The sequence below is a fragment of the Melopsittacus undulatus genome, chromosome 28 (genome assembly GCF_012275295.1).
Source record: "Melopsittacus undulatus isolate bMelUnd1 chromosome 28, bMelUnd1.mat.Z, whole genome shotgun sequence".
Taxonomy (NCBI): domain Eukaryota; kingdom Metazoa; phylum Chordata; class Aves; order Psittaciformes; family Psittaculidae; genus Melopsittacus; species Melopsittacus undulatus.
In genome coordinates, this window is record NC_047554.1 from 225,553 (window position 1) to 248,975 (window position 23,423).

The 23,423-nt window shown below is 58.2% G+C and overlaps 2 protein-coding genes across 2 annotated transcripts; both read right to left on the bottom strand.

Moving 5' to 3' along the window:
- Positions 1–1,338: 1,338 nt before the first annotated feature.
- CCHCR1 (coiled-coil alpha-helical rod protein 1) lies at positions 1,339–9,862 on the bottom strand. Its single transcript, XM_034072459.1, has 9 exons — positions 9,835–9,862; positions 8,329–8,412; positions 7,594–7,731; positions 5,323–5,433; positions 4,499–4,584; positions 3,618–3,730; positions 2,816–2,862; positions 2,669–2,712; positions 1,339–1,604 (listed from the first exon to the last, which is right to left on the bottom strand). The coding sequence occupies exons 2-9, from the start codon at positions 8,371–8,373 to the stop codon at positions 1,529–1,531; spliced, it is 660 nt and encodes a 219-aa protein (XP_033928350.1). The 5' UTR covers positions 8,374–8,412; positions 9,835–9,862; the 3' UTR covers positions 1,339–1,528.
- Positions 9,863–13,205: 3,343 nt separating this feature from the next.
- MDC1 (mediator of DNA damage checkpoint 1) lies at positions 13,206–22,254 on the bottom strand (the record flags this gene model as incomplete). The annotated part of the gene is made up of 9 exons (XM_034072436.1): positions 21,543–22,254; positions 21,392–21,445; positions 21,092–21,207; positions 20,766–20,984; positions 20,590–20,667; positions 18,565–18,750; positions 15,575–15,700; positions 14,110–14,220; positions 13,206–13,376 (listed from the first exon to the last, which is right to left on the bottom strand). Coding segments are annotated over exons 1-9 (1,773 nt in total), but the record flags the coding sequence as incomplete, so codon positions are not given.
- Between the last annotated feature and the right edge of the window lie 1,169 nt (positions 22,255–23,423).

A 23,423-nucleotide genomic window follows, 5' to 3' on the forward strand; every position in this document is an offset into this window, starting at 1 on the left:
CATTGCCCCCCATTCACACTGACACCCCCATTCACCATTGCCCCCCATTCACCATTGCCCCCCATTCACCATTGCCCCCCATTCACACTGACACCCCCATTCACCATTGCCCCCCATTCACATTGACACCCCCATTCACCAATGCCCCCCATTCACATTGACACCCCCCATTCACCATTGCCCCCCATTCACAAGCACCCCCCATTCACCATTGCCCCCCATTCACCATTGCCCCCCATTCACAAGCACCCCCCATTCACCATTGCCCCCCATTCACCATTGCCCCCCATTCACAAGCACCCCCCCATTCACCAATGCCCCCCATTCACATTGACACCCCCCATTCACCATTGCCCCCCATTCACAAGCACCCCCCATTCACCATTGCCCCCCATTCACACTGACACCCCCATTCACCATTGCCCCCCATTCACATTGACACCCCCATTCACCATTGCCCCCCATTCACACTGACACCCCCATTCACCAATGCCCCCCATTCACCATTGCCCCCCATTCCCCATTGCCCCCCATTCACAAGCACCCCCCCATTCACACTGACACCCCCATTCACCATTGCCCCCCATTCACCATTGCCCCCCATTCACAAGCACCCCCATTCACCATTGCCCCCCATTCACAAGCACCCCCCATTCACCATTGCCCCCCATTCACCATTGCCCCCCATTCACCAATGCCCCCCATTCACCATTGCCCCCCATTCACAAGCACCCCCCCATTCACCATTGCCCCCCATTCACCATTGCCCCCCATTCACACTGACACCCCCATTCACCAATGCCCCCCATTCACAAGCACCCCCCATTCACCATTGCCCCCCATTCACAAGCACCCCCCATTCACCATTGCCCCCCATTCACAAGCACCCCCCCATTCACCATTGCCCCCCCATTCACCATTGCCCCCCATTCACCAATGCCCCCCATTCACAAGCACCCCCCTCCATTCACAAGCACCCCCCCATTCACCATTGCCCCCCATTCACCATTGCCCCCCATTCACATTGACACCCCCATTCACCAATGCCCCCCATTCACCATTGCCCCCCATTCACATTGACACCCCCCATTCACCATTGCCCCCCATTCACATTGACACCCCCATTCACCATTGCCCCCCATTCACCAATGCCCCCCATTCACATTGACACCCCCCATTCACAAGCACCCCCCATTCACACTGACACCCCCATTCACAAGAATCAGCGCGCGGAGCGCCGGTCGCGGCAGCCAATAGGAGAGCGCCCGGAGGGGTAAGCGGAGCCCCCGGGTCCTAGTGCCCGCCCGCTGCCCCGGCCCCTAGTGCAACCGGACACGGTGACGTCATCACACGAGCTTTAATTGGGGTGAAACGAGGCGAAAAAGGGCAAAGCTGTAAAAAAAGGCAGGAAATAGAAGATTTGGGGCCCAGGATGGGGAGAAACTGGGAGGGGGATGGTACAGGGGTCACACCAGTGCCTTACTGGGGTAAACTGGTGGGACCCCCAAGCAGCAGGGCTGGGGGTCACTCACCGGGTCAGGGGGGGTCCCCAAGGATGGAGGCACCCAGAGCCTGTAGCTGCATCACCAGGGAGCCCAGGGCAGCTGGGGGGACATGGGGGGGACATGAGGGGTCAATGGGGGGACATGGGGGGACATGAGGGGACAATGGGGGGACATGGGGGGACATGAGGGGACAATGGGGGGACAATGGGGGGACAATGGGGGGCACATGGGGGGACATGAGGGGACAATGGGGGGACATGGGGGGGACATGAGGGGACAATGGGGGGACATGGGGGGGACATGAGGGGACAATGGGGGGACATGGGGGGGACATGAGGGGACATGAGGGGACAATGGGGGCACATGGGGGGGACATGAGGGGACAATGGGGGGCACATGGGGGGGGATGGGACATGAGGGGACAATGGGGGCACATGGGGGGACATGAGGGGACAATGGGGGGCACATGGGGGGGGACATGAGGGGACAATGGGGGGCACATGGGGGGGGATGGGACATGAGGGGACAATGGGGGCACATGGGGGGGGACATGAGGGGACAATGGGGGGCACATGGGGGGACATGAGGGGACAATGGGGGGCACATAGGGGGGGATGGGACATGAGGGGACAATGGGGGGCACATGGGGGGGGATGGGACATGAGGGGACAATGGGGGCACATGGGGGGACATGAGGGGACAATGGGGGGCACATAGGGGGGGATGGGACATGAGGGGACAATGGGGGGCACATGGGGGGGGATGGGACATGAGGGGACAATGGGGGCACATGGGGGGGGATGGGACATGAGGGGACAATGGGGGGCACATGGGGGGGGACATGAGGGGACAATGGGGGGACATGGGGGGCACATGGGGGGGACATGAGGGGACAATGGGGGCACATGGGGGGACATGGGGGGGACATGAAGGGACAATGGGGGGACATGGGGGGACATGAGGGGACAATGGGGGGACATGGGGGGCACATGGGGGGGGACATGAGGGGACAATGGGGGCACATGGGGGGACATGGGGGGGACATGAAGGGACAATGGGGGGACATGGGGGGACATGAGGGGACAATGGGGGCACATGGGGGGGACATGAGGGGACAATGGGGGGCACATGGGGGGGACACAGGGACATGGGATGGGACCTACCTCTGCTGGGGGGGGGGGCTCATCCTGTCCTCACGGGGGGGGGCCTGGGGGTGACACAGGGGGTGACACAGGGACAGGAACCAGCCCTGGCCCCAAGTGCCAACCCCCCCCCCCCCAATCCCATCCCATGTTCCCAACCCCCCTCACCTCATCCGGGGTCACCTGCTCCAAGGCCACCACTGGAGACACCAGCGCTGGGGGGACAAGGACAAGGTAATGCTGTCCCCATAGCCCATATCCCATATAGCCCATATCCCATATATCCAATATCCCATATCCCATATCCATACCCCATATACCCCATATCCCATATATCCATATCCCATATACCCCATACCCCATATATCCCATATCCCATATATCCCATATCCCATATATCCCATACCCCATATCCCATATATCCCATATCCCATATCCCATATCCCATATATCCAATATCCCAATATCCCATAGCCCATATCCATACCCCATATATCCCATACCCCATATCCCATATATCCCATATCCCATATCCCATATATCCCATATCCCATATATCCCATACCCCATATCCCATATATCCCATATCCCATATATCCCATATCCATACCCCATATATCCCATATCCATACCCCATATATCCCATACCCCATATCCCATATATCCAATATCCCATATATCCAATATCCCAATATCCCATAGCCCATATCCATACCCCATATATCCCATACCCCATATCCCATATATCCCATATCCCATATCCCATATATCCCATATCCCATATATCCCATACCCCATATCCCATATATCCCATATCCCATATATCCCATATCCCATACCCCATATATCCCATATCCCATACCCCATACCCCATACCCCATATACCCCATATATCCCATATCCCATATATCCCATACCCCATATACCCCATATACCCCATATCCCATATATCCCATACCCATCCCCATACCCTGCAGCACCCGGAGCCTGTGTCCCGCCCGGCGCAGGCGGGTGCTGAGGGTGTCCATGGTCCTGGTGGCTGCTGCCACTGCAGCCTCATGTGCTGCAGCCACCCTGGTGAGCCTGGGGACAGCACAGGGGACATGGGGTAATGGGGTATGGGGTATATGGGGTATGGGGTATGGGATATGGGATATGGGGTATATGGGGTATGGGGTATGGGGTATATGGGGTGTGGGATATATGGGGTATGGGGTATGGGATATGGGGTATATGGGATATGGGATATGGGAATAATGGGATATGGGGTATGGGATATGGGATATGGGGTATGGGGTATGGGATATGGGATGTGGGATATGGGATATGGGATATGGGGTATGGGATATGGGGTATGGGATATGGGGTATGGGGTATGGGGTATGGGATATGGGGTATGGGATATGGGGTATGGGGTATGGGATATGGGGTATAGGATACAGGGTATGGGATATGGGGTATGGGATATGGGATATGAGGTATGGGATATGGGGTATAGGATACAGGGTATGGGATATGGGGTATGGGATATGGGATATGGGATATGGGGTATGGGATATGGGGTATAGGATACAGGGTATGGGATATGGGGTATGGGATATGGGATATGAGGTATGGGATATGGGGATATGGGATACAGGGTATGGGATATGGGATATGGGATATGGGATATGGGGTATGGGATATGAGGTATGGGATATGGGATATGGGATATGGGGTATGGGATATGGGATATGAGGTATGGGATATGGGATATGGGATACAGGGTATGGGATATGGGATATGGGGTATGGGATATAGGATACAGGATATAGGATATGGGGGCAGTGTTACCCCAGTCCCTCCCAGTACCTGGCAGCTGCCTGGGCCAGTTCCCCCAGTGCCTCCTCAGCAGCCTCTGCCCGGCCCCGATGCTGGATCAGCTCCTGCTCCAGGCGCTGTGGCAAGAGGCACCATGTCCCCAGCACGTGTCCCCATAGCCCATATCACATACCCCATACCCCATATACCCCATACCCCATATCCCATACCCTGTATCCCATATACCCCATATCCAATATCCCATATACCATATCCTATATCCCATGCCATATACCCCATATCCCATACCTCATATCCCATACCCCAGATCCCACACTTCATATCCCATATCCCATATATCCCATATCCCATACCCCTTATCCCATACCCCATACCCGAAATCCCATACCCCAGATCCCATACTTCATATCCCATACCCCAGATCCCATATCCCATACCCCTTATCCCATACCCCATATCCCATACTTCATATACCCCATATCCCACATCCCATATCCCATACCCCATATCCCATACCCCAGATCCCATATCCCATACCCCATATCCCATACTTCATATCCCATACCCCATATCCCATACACCCCATACCCCATATCCTATACCCCATATCCCATACCCCATAGCCCATATCCCATATACCCCATATCCCATATCAGATATCCCATACCCCAGATTCCATATATCCCATATCCCATACCTCTTATCCCATACTCCATATCCCATATACCCCATACCCCATATATCCCATACCCCATATCCCATATATCCCATATACCCCATACCCCATATACCCCATATCCCATATACCCCATATCCCCCACCCACCCCCCACCCCACCCCCACCCCCTCCTCACCTGCCTCTCCTGTCTCTGCTCCTCAGCTCTCTCCATCCTCTCCTGCAGCCTCAGCTCCAACCTGGTCACCCTGCGGGTCCCTGCAGCCACCACTGCCCCCAGTGTGCTCACCTATGGGGTCCCAACACAGCCCTATGGGATCCAGCACTGCCCTATGGGACCTGACACCCCTATGGGACCCAGCACTGCCCTATGGGACCCAACACAGCCCTATGGGACCTGACACCCCCTATGGGACCCAGCACTGCCCTATGGGTCCTGTCACCCCCTATGGGACCCAGCACAGCCCTATGGGTCCTGACACCCCCTATGGGACCCAGCACTGCCCTATGGGACCCAGCACTGCCCTATGGGACCCAGCACAGCCCTATGGGACCCAGCACTGCCCTATGGGACCCAGCACTGCCCTATGGGTCCCAGCACAGCCCTATGGGACCCAGCACTGCCCTATGGGACCCAGCACTGCCCTATGGGATCCAGCACTGCCCTATGGGACCCAGTACAGCCCTATGGGACCCAGCACTGCCCTATGGGACCCAGCACTGCCCTATGGGTCCTGACACCCCCTATGGGACCCAGCACAGCCCTATGGGACCCAGCACTGCCCTATGGGACCCAACACAGCCCTATGGGACCCAGCACTGCCCTATGGGTCCTGACACCCCCTATGGGACCCCAGCACAGCCCTATGGGTCCTGACACCCCCTATGGGACCCAGCACTGCCCTATGGGTCCTGACACCCCCTATGGGACCCAGCACAGCCCTATGGGTCCTGACACCCCCTATGGGACCCCAGCACAGCCCTATGGGACCCAGCACAGCCCTATGGGACCCAGCGCTGCCCTATGGGACCCAGCATAGCCCTATGGGATCCAGCACTGCCCTATGGGACCCAGCACTGCCCTATGGGACCCAGCACTGCCCTATGGGTCCTGACACCCCCTATGGGACCCAACACTGCCCTATGGGACCCAGCACAGCCCTATGGGACCCAGCACAGCCCTATGGGACCCAACACAGCCCTATGGGACCCAGCACAGCCCCTATGGGACCCAGCACAGCCCCTATGGGACCCAGCACAGCCCTATGGGACCCAGCACTGCCCTATGGGACCCAGCACAGCCCTATGGGACCCAGCACTGCCCTATGGGACCCAACACAGCCCTATGGGTCCTGACACCCCCTATGGGACCCAGCACAGCCCTATGGGATCCAACACAGCCCTATGGGACCCCAACACTGCCCTATGGGATCCAGCACAGCCCTATGGGACCCAGCACAGCCCTATGGGACCCAGCACTGCCCTATGGGACCCAGCACTGCCCTATGGGACCCAGCACAGCCCTATGGGACCCCAACACTGCCCTATGGGATCCAGCACTGCCCTATGGGATCCAGCACAGCCCTATGGGACCCCAACACAGCCCTATGGGACCCAGCACTGCCCTATGGGATCCAGCACTGCCCTATGGGACCCAGCACTGCCCTATGGGACCCAGCACAGCCCTATGGGACCCAGCACTGCCCTATGGGACCCAGCACTGCCCTATGGGACCTGACACCCCCTATGGGACCTGACACCCCCTATGGGACCCAGCACTGCCCTATGGGACCCAGCACAGCCCTATGGGACCCAGCACATCCCTATGGGACCCAACACAGCCCTATGGGACCCAGCACAGCCCTATGGGTCCTGACACCCCCTATGGGTCCTGACACCCCCTATGGGACCCAGCACTGCCCTATGGGACCCAGCACTGCCCTATGGGACCCAGCACAGCCCTATGGGACCCAGCACAGCCCTATGGGACCCAGCACTGCCCTATGGGTCCTGACACCCCCTATGGGACCCAGCACTGCCCTATGGGACCCAGCACAGCCCTATGGGACCCCAACACTGCCCTATGGGACCCAGCACTGCCCTATGGGTCCTGACACCCCCTATGGGACCCCGCACTGCCCTATGGGTCCTGACACCCCCTATGGGTCCTGACACCCCCTATGGGTCCTGACACCCCCTATGGGACCCAGCACAGCCCTATGGGTCCTGACACCCCCTATGGGACCCAGCACTGCCCTATGGGTCCTGTCACCCCCTATGGGACCTGACACCCCCTATGGGTCCTGACACCCCCTATGGAACCTGACACCCCCTATGGGACCCAGCACAGCCCTATGGGACCCAGCACTGCCCTATGGGACCCAGCACAGCCCTATGGGTCCTGCCCCCCCCTATAGGCTCCCCCCATAGGGATGAGCTCAGCACCCACCTGTGTGCTCAGCAGCCTCTGCAGCTCCTCCTGCACCTGCAGCTGCACCAGGAGCTCAAACACCTTCAGCCTCCAGCGCCCCAAGAGCTGGAGCAGGTGGGGGGGGGGCAGGGACAGCGGCAGCCCTGGGGGGGGCAGCTGGGGGGGGACAGGGGGTAGCCTATAGGACTGAGCCACAACACAGGGGCAGCCTATGGCACCCAACCCCCTCCCCCCCAATGGCACCCTATAGCACCCAACCCCCCCCCAAGGGTACCCTATAGCACCCAAACCCCCCCCCCAAGGGAACCCTATAGCATCCAACCCCCCCCCCAGGGGCACCCTATGGCACCCAAACCCCCCCCAAGGGGACCCTATAGCACCCAAAACACCCCCCCCAAAGTGAACCCTATGGCACCCAAACCACCCCCCACAAGGGGCATCCTATGGCACCCAAACCCCCCCCCAAAGTGAACCATATGGCACCCAAACCCCTGCCAAGGGTACCCTATAGCACCCAACCCACCCCCCCAAGGGCACCCTATGGTACCCAACCCCCCCCCCAACAAGGGTACCCTATAGCACCCAACCCCCCCCCCACACGGGGCACCCTATGGCACCCAAACCCCCCCCCAAGGGCACCCTATAGCACCCAACCCCCCCCCCACAAGGGGCACCCTATGGCACCCAAACCCCCCCCCCCGGGGTACCCTATAGCACCCAAACCCCCCCATGTCCCCCCCCCCAAGTACCTACCTCTTGGCTCAGCTCCTTCTCCTGCAGGGCCAGGATGTGACCCATGGCACTGAGCCGGGCCTGGAGCAGGAACTGGGCCTGGCACTGGGGGGGGAATGGGGACCCCATTGAAACCCCATTGGGATCCCATTGGAACCCCATTGAAACCCCATTGAGATCCCATTGGAACCCCATTGGGACCCCATTGAGATCCCATTGGGACCCCATTGGAACCCCATTGAGATCCCATTGAGACCCCATTGGAACCTCATTGAGATCCCATTGAAACCCCATTGAGACCCCATTGGAACCCCATTGGAACCTCATTGGGACCCCATTGGGACCCCATTGGGACCCCATTGGGACCCCATTGAGATCCCATTGAAACCCCATTGAGATCCCATTGGGACCCCATTGAAACCCCATTGAGATCCCATTGGAACCCCATTGAAACCCCACTGAGATCCCATTGGAACCCCATTGAAACCCCATTGAGATCCCATTGGGACCCCATTGAGATCCCATTGGGACCCCATTGGAACCTCATTGGGACCCCATTGAGATCCCATTGGAACCTCATTGGGACCCCATTGAGATCCCATTGGAACCCCATTGGAACCTCATTGGGACCCCATTGAGATCCCATTGAGACCCCATTGGAACCTCATTGGGACCCCATTGAGACCCCATTGAGATCCCATTGGGACCCCATTGGAACCCCATTGAGATCCCATTGGGACCCCATTGGGACCCCATTGAGACCTCATTGAGATCCCATTGGGACCCCATTGGAACCTCATTGGGACCCCATTGAGATCCCATTGGGACCCCATTGAAACCCCATTGAGATCCCATTGGGACCCCATTGAAACCTCATTGGGACCCCATTGAGATCCCATTGGGACCCCATTGGGACCCCATTGAGATCCCATTGGGACCCCATTGGGACCCCATTGAGATCCCATTGGGACCCCATTAGAACCCCATTGAGATCCCATTGGGACCCCATTGGGACCCCATTGAGACCTCATTGAGATCCCATTGGGACCCCATTGGAACCTCATTGGGACCCCATTGAGATCCCATTGGGACCCCATTGAAACCCCATTGAGATCCCATTGGGACCCCATTGAAACCTCATTGGGACCCCATTGAGATCCCATTGGGACCCCATTGGGACCCCATTGAGACCTCATTGAGATCCCATTGGGACCCCATTGGAACCTCATTGGGACCCCATTGAGATTCCATTGGGACCCCATTGGAACCTCATTGAGATCCCATTGGGACCCCATTGAAACCCCATTGAGATCCCATTGGGACCCCATTGGAACCTCATTGGGACCCCATTGAGATCCCATTGGGACCCCATTGAAACCCCATTGAGATCCCATTGGGACCCCATTGGAACCTCATTGGGACCCCATTGAGATCCCATTGGGACCCCATTGAAACCCCATTGAGATCCCATTGAGATCCCATTGGGACCCCATTGGGATAGGGGGACCCCACGGGGCCTGTGCTCACCTCCAGGGGCTCCCCCCCAATAGGCTCCGCCCCTAGGACTTGGCTCCGCCCTCTTTCGGCCTCAAGCTCCGCCCCCAGGCCTTGGCTCCGCCCCCTCTCAGCTTTAAGCTCCGCCTCCAGGGCTTGGCTCCGTCTCCTTTCGGCCTCGAGCTCCGCCCCCAGGCCTTGGCTCCGCCTCCTTTCGGCCTCGAGCTCCGCCCCCAGGGCTTGGCTCCGCCTCCTTTCGGCCTCAAGCTCCGCCTCCAGGGCTTGGCTCCGCCCCCTCTCAGCCTCAAGCTCCGCCCCCAGGCCTTGGCTCCGCCTCCTTTCGGCCTCGAGCTCCGCCTCCAGGCTCCTGCCAAAGGGGAGCCCGGCCCTGGGGGGGTTACTGGGAGCACTGGGGATAACTGGGAGCACTGGGGGGGGTAACTGGCAGCACTGGGGGGGTAACTGGGAGCAATGGGGGGGGTAACTGGGAGCACTGGGGATAACTGGGAGCAATGGGGGGGGTAACTGGGAGCACTGGGGGGGGTAACTGGGAGCACTGGGGGGTAACTGGGAGCAATGGGGGGGGTAACTGGGAAAAATGGGGGGTAACTGGGAGCACTGGGGGGTAACTGGGAGCACTGGGGGGGGGTAACTGGGAGCACTGGGGGGGGTAACTGGGAGCACTGGGGGGGTAACTGGGAGCACTGGGGGGGGTAACTGGGAGCACTGGGGGGGGTAACTGGGAGCACTGGGGGGGGGAACTGGGAGCACTGGGGGGGGTAACTGGGAGCACTGGGGGGTAACTGGGAGCAATGGGGGGGTAACTGGGAGCAATGGGGGGGGTAACTGGGAGCACTGGGGGGGTAACTGGGAGCACTGGGGGGGGGTAACTGGGAGCACTGGGGGGGTAACTGGGAGCACTGGGGGGGGGGTAACTGGGAGCAATGGGGGGGATAACTGGGAGTCCTGGGGGGGTAACTGGGAGCACTGGGGGGGTTACTGGGAGCACTGGGGATAACTGGGAGCAATGGGGGGGTAACTGGGAGCACTGGGGGGGTAACTGGGAGCACTGGGGGGGTTACTGGGAGCACTGGGGGGGTAACTGGGAGCACTGGGGGGGTAACTGGGAGCAATGGGGGGGTAACTGGGAGCACTGGGGGGGGTAACTGGGAGCACTGGGGGGGTAACTGGGAGCACTGGGGATAACTGGGAGCACTGGGGGGGGTAACTGGGAGCACTGGGGGGGTAACTGGGAGCACTGGGGGGTCCTTACCTGGTGCTGGGCCCGGGGGGGCGGAGCATGAAGTGTGATGGGGGGATGAGACCTGGGGGGGGTGGAAGGAACCACGTGATTGGGATGGGGGGGGGGGGGGGGGGGGGCACCCACATTGGGGGGGGGGGAAGGGTCTCACCAGTCACTGGTGGCTGCTCGGCCATTGGTGACACCTGAATCCCAGTAAGAACCAGTAAGGGATGGGTCATTCCCAGTACCCCCCCCCCGATGCTCCCAGTACCTCCCATTGCCCCCCATTGATGTTCCCATTGCCCCCATTGATGCTCCCAGTACCTCCCATTGATGCTCCCAGTACCTCCCATTGCCCCCATTGGTGCTCCCAGTACCTCCCATTGATGCTCCCAGTACCTCCCATTGCCCCCCATTGATGTTCCCATTGCCCCCATTGATGCTCCCAGTACCTCCCATTGCCCCCATTGATCTCCCAGTACCTCCCATTGCCCCCCATTGATGCTCCCAGTACCTCCCATTGCCCCCATTGATGCTCCCAGTACCTCCCATTGCCCCCATTGATGTTCCCATTGCTCCCCATTGATGCTCCCAGTACCTCCCATTGCCCCCATTGATGCTCCCAGTACCTCCCATTGCCCCCATTGATGCTCCCAGTACCCATTGCCCCCATTGATCTCCCAGTACCTCCCATTGCCCCCATTGATGCTCCCAGTACCTCCCATTGCCCCCATTGATGCTCCCAGTACCTCCCATTGCCCCCATTGATGCTCCCATTGCCCCCATTGATGCTCCCAGTACCTCCCATTGCCCCCATTGATGCTCCCAGTACCTCCCATTGCCCCCATTGATGCTCCCAGTACCTCCCATTGCCCCCATTGATGCTCCCAGTACATCCCATTGCCCCCATTGATGCTCCCAGTACCTCCCATTGCCCCCATTGATGCTCCCAGTACCTCCCATTGATGCTCCCAGTACCTCCCATTGCCCCCATTGATGCTCCCAGTACCTCCCATTGATGCTCCCAGTACCTCCCATTGCCCCCATTGATGCTCCCAGTACCTTCCAGTACCCTCCAGTGGCGCAGTGCACGCCGGGAACTCTCCCCCGCCTCTGCCCGCCCTCCCTCCCTCTCCGCCAATCAGAGCGCAGAGCCGAGCGAAGAGCCCGCCCCCCAACGCCAGCCGCGGGAAGCTGCCAGCCAATGAGAGGCGGAGGAGCGGAGACCCCGCCCCCTCGCTGGCCAATGGGAGGCTGGGGGGGGCACACAGGGAATGAATGGAGCCCTAAGGGGATAAATGGGGTCCTGGAAGGGTAAATGGGGTCCTGAGGGGGTAAATCTGGGTCCTGAAAGGGGAAATGGGACATTTAGGGTATAAATGGGGTTCTAAGCAGGTAAATCTGGGTCCTAAAGGGGTAATTCTGGGTCCTGAAAGGGGTAAATGAGGTCCTGAAAGGGTAAATCTGGGTCCTGAAAGGGGAAATGGGATATTTAGGGTATAAATGGGGTTCTAAGCAGGTAAATCTGGGTCCTGAAGGGGGTAAATGGGGTCCTGAGGGGGTAAATGAGGTCCTGAAAGGGTAAATCTGGGTCCTGAAAGGGTGAATGGGATATTTAGTGTATAAATGGGGTTCTAATAAGGTAAATCTGGGTCCTGAAAGGGTAATTGGGGTCCTAAGGGTGTAAATGAGGTCCTGAAAGGGTAAATCTGGTCCCCAATGCAGACAAATGCCCTCACCCCCCATACCCCCCATAGTGGGTTAACCTGGTATCCCCCCCCATAGACCTGACACCCCCATTGCCCCCCCCCATAGAGCTGACACCCCCATTGCCCCCCCCCCATAGAGCTGACACCCCCATTGCCCCCCCCCCCATAGACCTGACACCCCCATTGCCCCCCCCCATAGACCTGACACCCCCATTGCCCCCCCCCCCATAGAGCTGACACCCCCATTGCCCCCCCCCCCATAGAGCTGACACCCCCATTGCCCCCCCCCCATAGAGCTGACACCCCCATTGCCCCCCCCCCCATAGAGCTGACACCCCCACCCCATCCCATCCCCCCCCAAACCATCCTCTATTGGTGCTGCTGTTTATTGGGGGTGTCCCGTCGGGTGCCTGCGGGTCCTGGGGGGGGTCCTGGGGGGGGTCCTGGGGGGGGTCCTGGGGGGGGTCCTGGGGGGGGGGGGGCAGCAGGTAGGGCTGGAGCTGCAGGCGCTGCCGCAGCAGCCCCGTCAGCACCAGCTCCACTGAGGCCAGGGGCAGGTGGGAGCTCAGAGCTGGAGTCCAGCACCAGGAGTCTGCAGGGCAGGACACGACCACACGTCGGGGCTGGAGGGGGGGGATGGGTGAGGGGAGGGACTGGGGTCAGGGGGTGGCAGTGAGACACAGTGGGGACCCCCAAACACAGTGGGGACCCATTAAACACAATGGGCACCCCCAAACCCAATGGGTACCCCTTAAACCCAATGGGCACCCCCAAACCCAATGGAGACCCCTTAAACACAGTGGGCTCCCCTTAAACACAATGGGCACCCATTAAACCCAATGGAGACCCCAACATCAATGGGCACCCCGAAACCCAATGGGTACCCCTTAAACCCAATGGGTACCCATTAAACCCAATGGGTACCCCTTAAACCCAATGGGCACCCCCAAACCCAATGGGTATCCCTTAAACCCAATGGGTACCCATTAAACCCAATGGGTACCCCTTAAACCCAATGGGTACCCTGAAACCCAATGGGCACCCCTTAAATCCAATGGGCACCCCCAAACCCAATGAGCACCCCTTAAACCCAATGGAGACCCCAACATCAATGGGCACCCCTTAAACTCAATGGGCACCCTCAAACCCAATGGGCAGCCCCAAACCCAATGGAGACCCCCAAACCCAATGGGCACCCCAATACCAATGGGGATGCTCCAAGACCCCTGTTACTGCCCCCCCCCCCCCCTCCCAACCCTCATTGGGACCACCCAGATCCCCCCCAAAGGCTTGGGGTCCCCATTTCATGCCCCCCCTTGTGGCTCTGGGGCCCTGACCCCATTGCTGTCCCCTCACCCTATAGGTGCTGGGCATGGTGGGCAGGAAGGTGCCCCCACTGCAGGTGATGATGTCCTTCATGTGCTCGGGCTCGGGGCGGACACTGGGGGTGACGTGGATCTCATAGCCCTAAGGGGACAATGGGGACAATGGGGACAATGAGGACCAATAGGGACCAATGGGGTCAATGGGGACATTGGGACCAATGGGGACAATGGGGACAATGGGACCAATGGGGACAATGGGGTCAATGGGGACATTGGGACCAATGGGGACAATGGGGACATTGGGACCAATGGGGACAATGGGGACAATGGGGACAATGGGGACAATGGGGACCAATGGGAACAATGGGGACAATGGGGACCAATGGGGACCAATGGGGACAATGGGGACAATGGGGATATTGGGACCAATGGGGACAATGGGGACATTGGGACCAATGGGGACAATGGGCCAATGGGGACAATGAGGACCAATGGGGACAATGGGGACAATGGGACCAATGGGGACAATGGGGACATTGGGACCAATGGGGACAATGGGGACAATGGGAACCAATGGGGACAGTGGGGACAATGGGGACAATGAGGACCAATGGGGTCAATGGGGACAATGGGGACCATGGGGACAATGGGGACAATGGGGACAATGGGGACCATGGGAACCAATGGGGACAATGGGACCAATGGGGACCAATGGGGACCAATGGGGACAATGGGACCAATGGGGACCAATGGGGACAATGGGGACAATGGGGACAATGGGGACAATGGGGACAATGAGGACCAATGGGGTCAATGGGGACATTGGGACCAATGGGGACAATGGGGACAATGGGGACAATGGGGACCATGGGGACAATGGGGACAATGGGGATGAGGCCACTTGAGAGGGGACCAGGACCCCTTTGGGACACCCTTGATGGGACCAACTCAATGGTGTCCACCATGAGGCCATTGGGTGATGTGTCCAGCATTGGGTCCTCAATGGGGTCATTGGGACCATTGGGACCCATTGGGGACCATTGGGACCCATTGGGGACCAACTGGGACTCATTGGGGACCATTGGAGACCCATTGGAGACCATTAGGGACCATTAGGGACCCATTGGGGACCATTGGGAACCATTAAAGACCCATTGAGGACCATTGGGGACCATTAGGGACCCACTGGGGACCATTGGGGTGCCACTGGGACCCATTGGGGACCATTGAGGACCCATTAGGGACCATTGAGGACCCATTGAGGACCCATTAGGGACCCATTAGGGACCATTGAGGACCATTGAGGACCCATTGGGGACCATTGAGGACCATTGGGGACCATTAGGGACCCACTGGGACCCATTGGGGACCCACTGGGGACCATTGGGGTGCCACTGGGACCCATTAGGGACCATTGGGGACCATTAAAGCCCCATTGAGGACCATTGAGGACCATTGGGACCCATTGAGCACCATTGTCCCCCCGTGGGGCTCACCCGGAGCAGGGGCTGGCGCCGCGCTCGCTGCAGGGCCTGGGCCAGGCTGAAGCCAAAGTGCTGCTCCTGCTGTGGGTCCTGCACCAGGAAGGGGCCGGGGGGCAGGATGCGGCCAGTGCTGGCACTCTGGGGGCAAAGGGGGATGGGGGGTGGCACCGGGACAGCCCCATGGCTGACAACCCTAACCCTAACCCTAACCCTAACCCTAACCCTAACCCTAACCCTAACCCTAACCCTAACCCTAACCCTAACCCTAACCCTAACCCTAACCCTAACCCTAACCCTAACCCTAACCCTAACCCCAACCCTAACCCTAACCCTAACCCTAACCCTAACCCTAACCCTAACCCCAACCCTAACCCTAACCCTAACCCTAACCCTAACCCTAACCCTAACCCCAACCCTAACCCTAACCCTAACCCTAACCCTAACCCCAACCCTAACACTAACCCTAACCCTAACCCTAACCCTAACCCCTAAACCTAACCCCTAACCCTAACCCTAACCCTAACCCCAACCCTAACCCCAACCCTAACCCTAACCCTAACCCTAACCCTAACCCTAACCCTAACCCTAACCCTAACCCTAACCCTAACCCCAACCCTAACCCTAACCCTAACCCTAACCCTAACCCTAACCCTAACCCTAACCCCAACCCTAACCCTAACCCTAACCCTAACCCTAACCCCAACCCTAACCCTAACCCTAACCCTAACCCTAACCCTAACCCCTAACCCTAACCCCTAACCCTAACCCTAACCCTAACCCCAACCCTAACCCCAACCCTAACCCTAACCCTAACCCCAACCCTAACCCTAACCCTAACCCTAACCCTAACCCTAACCCTAACCCTAACCCTAACCCTAACCCTAACCCTAACCCCAACCCTAACCCCAACCCTAACCCTAACCCTAACCCCTAACCCTAACCCCAACCCTAACCCCAACCCTAACCCTAACCCTAACCCTAACCCTAACCCTAACCCTAACCCTAACCCCATTGCACTGCTGAACACAGGGACCCAGACCACTGACCCCAAGCTCTTCCCATTGATCCCAATGTCCCCAAGCTCTTCCCATTGTCCCCAGGCTCTTCCCATTGTCCTCAATGGCCACCATGTCCCCAAGGTCTTCCCATTGTCCCCAAGCTCTTCCCATTGTCCCCAATGGCCACCATGACCCCAAGCTCTTCCCGTTGTCCTCAATAGCCACCACATCCCCAAGCTCTTTTTATGGTCCCCAAAGTCTTCCCATTGTCCCCAAGCTCTTCCCATTGTCCCCAAGGTCTCCCCATTGTGCCCAGGATCTTCCCATTGTCCCTAATAGCCACCACATCCCCAAGCTCTTCCCATTGTCCCCAATGGCCACCATATCCCCAAGCTCTTCCCATTGTCCCCAAGCTCTTCCCAATCACCCCAAGCCCCCCTGTGTCCCCCATGGCCACCATGCCCTCAATGACCACCATGTCCCCAGTGCCCCCCCATGTCCCCCATGGCCACCATGTCCCCAAGCTCTTCCCATTGTTCCCAGTGGCCACCATGTCCCCAATGTCTTCCCATTGTCCCCAAGCTCTTCCCAATATCCCCAAGCTCTTCCCATTGATCCCAAGCTCTTCCCATTGTGCCCAATGGCCACCACGTCCCCAAGCTTTTCCCATTGTCCCCAAACTCTTCCCATTGTTCCCAGTGGCCACCACATCCCCAAGCTCTTCCCATTGTCCCCAGTGGCCACCATGTCCCCAAGCTCTTCCCATTGTCCCCAGGCTCTTCCCATTGTCCCCAGTGGCCACCATGACCCCAATGGCCACCACGTCCCCAAGGTCTTCCCATTGATCCCAAGCTCTTCCCAATATCCCCAAGCTCTTCCCATTGTCCCCAGGCTCTTCCCATTGTCCTCAATGGCCACCATGTCCCCAAGGTCTTCCCATTGTCCCCAAGCTCTTCCCATTGTCCCCAATGGCCACCATGACCCCAAGCTCTTCCCGTTGTCCTCAATAGCCACCACATCCCCAAGCTCTTTTTATGGTCCCCAACGTCTTCCCATTGTCCCCAAGGTCTCCCCATTGTGCCCAATGGCCACCACATCCCCAAGCTCTTCCCGTTGTCCCCAAGCTCTTCCCATTGTCCCTAATGGCCACCATGTCCCCAATGGCCACCATGTCCCCAATGTCTTCCCATTGTCCCCAAGCTCTTCCCATTGTCCCCAAGCTCTTCCCATTGTCCCCAATGGCCACCATGACCCCATGGTCTCCCCATGTCCCCAATGACCACCATATCCCCAACGTCTTCCCATTGTCCCCAAGCTCTTCCCAATGTCCCCAAGCTTTTCCCATTGTCCCCAGGCTCTTCCCATTGTGCCCAATGGCCACCACATCCCCAAGCTCTTCCCATTGTCCCCAAGCTCTTCCCATTGTCCCCAAGCTTTTCCCATTGTCCCCAAGCTCTTCCCATTGTCCCCAAGCTCTTCCCATTGTCCCCAAGCTCTTCCCATTGTCCCCAAGCTCTTCCCATTGCCCCAGGCTCTTCCCATTGTCCCTAATGGCCACCACATCCCCAAGCTCTTCCCAATATCCCCAAGCTCTTCCCATGTCCCCAATGGCCACCACATCCCCAGGCTCTTCCCATTGTCCCCAAGCTTTTCCCATTGTCCCCAAGCTCTTCCCAATATCCCCAAGCTCTTCCCATTGTCCCCAGGCTCTTCCCATTGTCCCCAATGGCCACCATGACCCCAAGCTCTTCCCATTGTCTCCAGGCTCTTCCCATTGATCCCAAGCTCTTCCCATTGTCCCCAAGCTCTTCCCATTGTCCCTAATGGCCACCACATTCCCAATCCCCCCCATGTCCCCAACCCCCCCCATGTCCCCAGTGCCCCCCCATATCCCCAACCCCCCCCCATGTCCCCAGTGCCCCCCCATATCCCCAAGCCCCCCCATGTCCCCAGTGTCCCCCATGTCCCCAACCCCCCCCCACGTCCCCATTGCCCCCCTAGCACCTTCTGTATCCACAGTGGGGTGACGATGGGGACCCCCCGGCCCAGGGCACACAGGAACTTGATGGTTCGGCGCACGCGGTCCGTGACCAGGTGGGTACAGTCCAGCACTGAGCTGGCCACTGACCCCCCCAGTGACAGCAGGGCAAGTTCCATGGCCTCGGAGGCAACCAGGCCTGTGAACAGAACCTGCAGCGGGATGGGATGGGATAACATGGGGATAACATAGGGATACAATGGGGATACAATGGGGATATAATGGGGATACAATGGGGATACAATGGGGATACAATGGGGATACAATGGGGATACAATGGGGATACAATGGGGATACAATGGGGATACAATGGGGATACAATGGGGATAACATGGGGATAACATGGGGATACAATGGGGATACAATGGGGATACAATGGGGATACAATGGGGATACAATGGGGATACAATGGGGATAACATGGGGATAACATGGGGATACAATGGGGATACAATGGGGATATAATGGGGATACAATGGGGATACAATGGGGATATAATGGGGATATAATGGGGATACAATGGGGATATAATGGGGATACAATGGGGATACAATGGGGATACAATGGGGATACAATGGGGATACAATGGGGATACAATGGGGATACAATGGGGATACAATGGGGATACAATGGGGATATAATGGGGATATAATGGGGATACAATGGGGATACAATGGGGATACAATGGGGATACAATAGGGATACAATGGGGATACAATGGGGATACAATGGGGATACAATGGGGATACAATGGGGATATAATGGGGATACAATGGGGATACAATGGGGATATAATGGGGATACAATGGGGATACAATGGGGATATAATGGGGATACAATGGGGATACAATGGGGATATAATGGGGATATAATGGGGATACAATGGGGATACAATGGGGATATAATGGGGATACAATGGGGATATAATGGGGATATAATGGGGATACAATGGGGATATAATGGGGATACAATGGGGATACAATGGGGATACAATGGGGATATAATGGGGATACAATGGGGATATAATGGGGATATAATGGGGATATAATGGGGATACAATGGGGATACAATGGGGATACAATGGGGATACAATGGGGATATAATGGGGATACAATGGGGATATAATGGGGATACAATGGGGATACAATGGGGATATAATGGGGATATAATGGGGATACAATGGGGATACAATGGGGATACAATGGGGATACAATGGGGATATAATGGGGATACAATGGGGATACAATGGGGATACAATGGGGATACAATGGGGATACAATGGGGATACAATGGGGATATAATGGGGATACAATGGGGATACCATGAGGATACAATGGGATCATAATGGGGATACAATGGGGATATAATGGGGATACCATGAGAATGCAATGGGGACACAATGGGGATAGGATAGGGACACAATGAGGATCATATCCCCATGGTATCCCCATCGTATCCCCATTATGTCCTCATTATATCCCCATTGTATGGGCATACGATGGGGATACAATGGGGATATAATGAGAAGATAATGGGGATATGATAGGGATACTATGGGGATACGATGGGGTATAATGTGGATACGATGGGGATGCAATGGGGACACCATGGGGACATGAGAGGGATACAATGGGGATACAATGCGGATATAATGGGGACACAATGCGCATATAATGGGGATACGATAAGGATACGATGGGGACAAGATGGGAACGTGATAGGGATATAATGGGAACATAATAGGGATGCAATGGGGATATAATAGGGGTATAATGGGGACATGATGGGCACACAATGGGGATATAATGGGGACACCATTGGCTCATAATGGGGATACAACAGGGTTATAATGGGGACACCATTGGCTCATAATGGGGATACAACGGGGTTATAATGGGGACACGATAGACACACAATGGGGATATAATAGGGACACAATGTGGACATTGGGGACCCCCAAGGTCCTGACCCCCCTTCCCTATCCCATAATACCTTCGGGGGGGAGGAGCCAACGCTGCGCCGGGGGCGGAGCTTCGGTGCCTCCACCTCTATGGGCTCCTCCTCCTTATCCTGGAGGGGTGGAGCCACAGCGTTAGGCCCCGCCCCCAGTGTGCTCTGCACCAATCAGCAAGCACCAATCAGGCCCCGCCCCTTCAGGCCACACCCACCTGCGCTCTCTTCCGTGATTGGCCCGTCCCTGCCCGCCGGGGGCGTGGCTTGGCCGGCGGCGGGGGGGGGGTTGGCTCCGCGACGGGGCGCGCCAGGAGGCGGGGACTGCGCCGCAAGGGGGCGGGGCCAACGGAAGCCACGCCCACCGCCACCTCCTCGGAGGCCACGCCCCCTTTAGCCCCGCCCCCTCGGCTCTTGGCCCGGCGCTGGCTGCGGCCCTGTGGGATTGGTGGGGGCGGGTTGGGGGTGAGTGACGTCATAATGAGGCCATTGTGACGTCACAATGGAGAGGGGCGGAGCTTGCGCGAGGCCCCTCCCCACTCACCTCCTCCTTGGTCCCTTCCTTTGGGGGGGGAGGGGGTTGGGGGGGGTCTTTGTCCTCCTCTTGGGGGGGGCAGAAGAGCTGAGTGGGCTCCTCGGGGTCCCAAACTTGGGGTGAACCTGGGGGGGGACCCACATATATGGGGGTGAACCAAGGCTCTATGGGGGGTACCCTAAGAGTGGGGGGGGGCACCCGAATATGGGGGGGCCATATTGGAAAGGAGCTGGTGATGGGGACCCCCATATGTGCATAGGGACCCTATAGGATATGGGGGTACCCCCCCCATGGGTCCAGGGCACCCACCCTTGTCTGCTGCAGGCAGGAAGCTCTGGGTGGGCTCCAGGAAGAGGTCAACATCTGGATCGGGAAGAGCAAGAAGAGACCATGAGGGGGGACCCCAATATATGGGGGTGCACCCCAAGGTGGGGGGGAAGGGGATGGGACCCCCCCTTACCATCACTGTCGCTCTCTATCCCATTGGCATCACTGGTAACAGCCGAACATGGATCCAGATGTTGGGATTTGGGGGTGGAAGAGTCCATGGGCACAGCTGGAATTGGGGCCAGGGTCTCTCCATTGTGTTCTTGGGGCCCAACATCTGGATTTGGGGCTCCAACATCTGCATTTGGGGCTTTATCATCTGGATTTGGGGCTTTAACATCTGGATTTGGGGCTTTAACATCTGGATTTGGGGTCCCAACATCTGGATTTGGGGTCCCAACATCTGGATTTGGGGCTTTAACATCTGGATCTGGGGCCCCAACATCTGGATCTGGGGCCCCAACATCTGGATTTGGGGTCTCCACATCTGGATTTGGGGCTTCCACATCTGGATTTGGGGCCTTCACATCTGGATTTGGGGCCACAACATCTGGATTTGGGGCCCCAACATCTGGATTTGGGGCAGGCACATCCGGATCTGAGGCCCTTACATCTGGACTTGGGGCCACCACATCTGGATTTGAGGTCACCGCATCTGGATCTGGGGTCACCACATCTGGATTTGGGGTCACCGCATCTGGATTTGGGGTCACCACATCTGGACTTGGGGCCACCACATCTGGATATGGGGCCACCACATCTGGACTTGGGGATCTCGTATCCGGACTTGGGGTCTCCACATCTGGATCTGTGCTTCCATCGTCGCCATTCAGGATCATCCCCATGTTGCTCCCACATTTTGGGGCCATTTCCCAGCTGTTTGGGGCCATCCCAACACCACCACCCCCAACATCTGGAACCGGAGTCTCCGGCACCACCACTGGCGCCTTCCAGGGGGGCAGGAAACACTGGGTCAGGTCCTCGTCCTCCCCATCGCTGTCAGTGCCCCCCCCCATGGGCCCCCCCAACATCTGCCTTGGGTGTCTCCATCACCAGGACCTGCTCCTTGCGGCACATCTGGCTCCAGGCTCCATCATCCTCCTCCACATCTGTATCACTCTCCACCACCAGCAGCCGGGGGCTGCCCAGCTCCACATCTGGATCCTCGGGGGGGGGGGGAACATCTGGATGGGGGCCGCTCGCCCCCCCCAGCCGGTGCCTTTTGGGGTCCCCCACATCTGGCTCCGGGTTGGGGGGGCTCCGGCAGCGCTTGCGGATGCTCCACACATCTGGGTGCACATCTGGGTCCTCCGCTGGTCCCTGCCCTATGGAGGCCACAGCTACTTGGGGGGGGCCCTTTAGGGTACCCCAATATATGGGGGGGGGGGCCCTTTAGGGCACCCCAATATATGGGGGGGGGGGGGCCCTTTAGGGCACCCCAATATATGGGGGGGGGGGGGCCCTTTAGGGTACCCCAATATATGGGGGGGGGGGGGCCCTTTAGGGTACCCCAATATATGGGGGGGGGGGGCCCTTTAGGGTACCCCAATATATGGGGGGGGGGGGGCCCTTTAGGGTACCCCAATATATGGGGGGGGGGGGCCCTTTGGGGTACCCCAATATATGGGGGGGGGGGGGGCCCTTTAGGGTACCCCAATATATGGGGGGGGGGGCCCTTTAGGGTACCCCAATATATGGGGGGGGGGGGGCCCTTTAGGGTACCCCAATATATGGGGGGGGGGCCCTTTAGGGTACCCCAATATATGGGGGGGGGGGGCCCTTTAGGGTACCCCAATATATGGGGGGGGGGGGGGGGGGGGGGGGGAAGGACCTACCGGTGTCCCCCACGGTGCTGAGGCTTTGGTGGTGCCGTCGGTGCATGGTCTGGGGGGGCAACAATAACTGCCCCATAGGAACAATTGCCCCCCACAAGTCACCCCCAAACCAACCCCCCCCCCCCGGGGATAAAGGACTCATCCAAACACCCCCTTGGCTTCTAAATGCCCCAGGGACC

Excerpts from the sequence above, each read along its gene's own strand:
- CCHCR1 (XM_034072459.1), bottom strand. The coding sequence starts at position 8,373 with ATGGGTCACATCCTGGCCCTGCAGGAGAAGGAGCTGAGCCAAGAG. Across the intron at positions 4,585-5,322 it reads AGCAGAGACAGGAGAGGCAG|CGCCTGGAGCAGGAGCTGAT; the intron begins GTGAGGAGGGGG and ends CTCTTGCCACAG. Across the intron at positions 1,605-2,668 it reads AGCCCCCCCCCCCAGCAGAG|CTGCCCTGGGCTCCCTGGTG; the intron begins GTAGGTCCCATC and ends ATGTCCCCCCAG.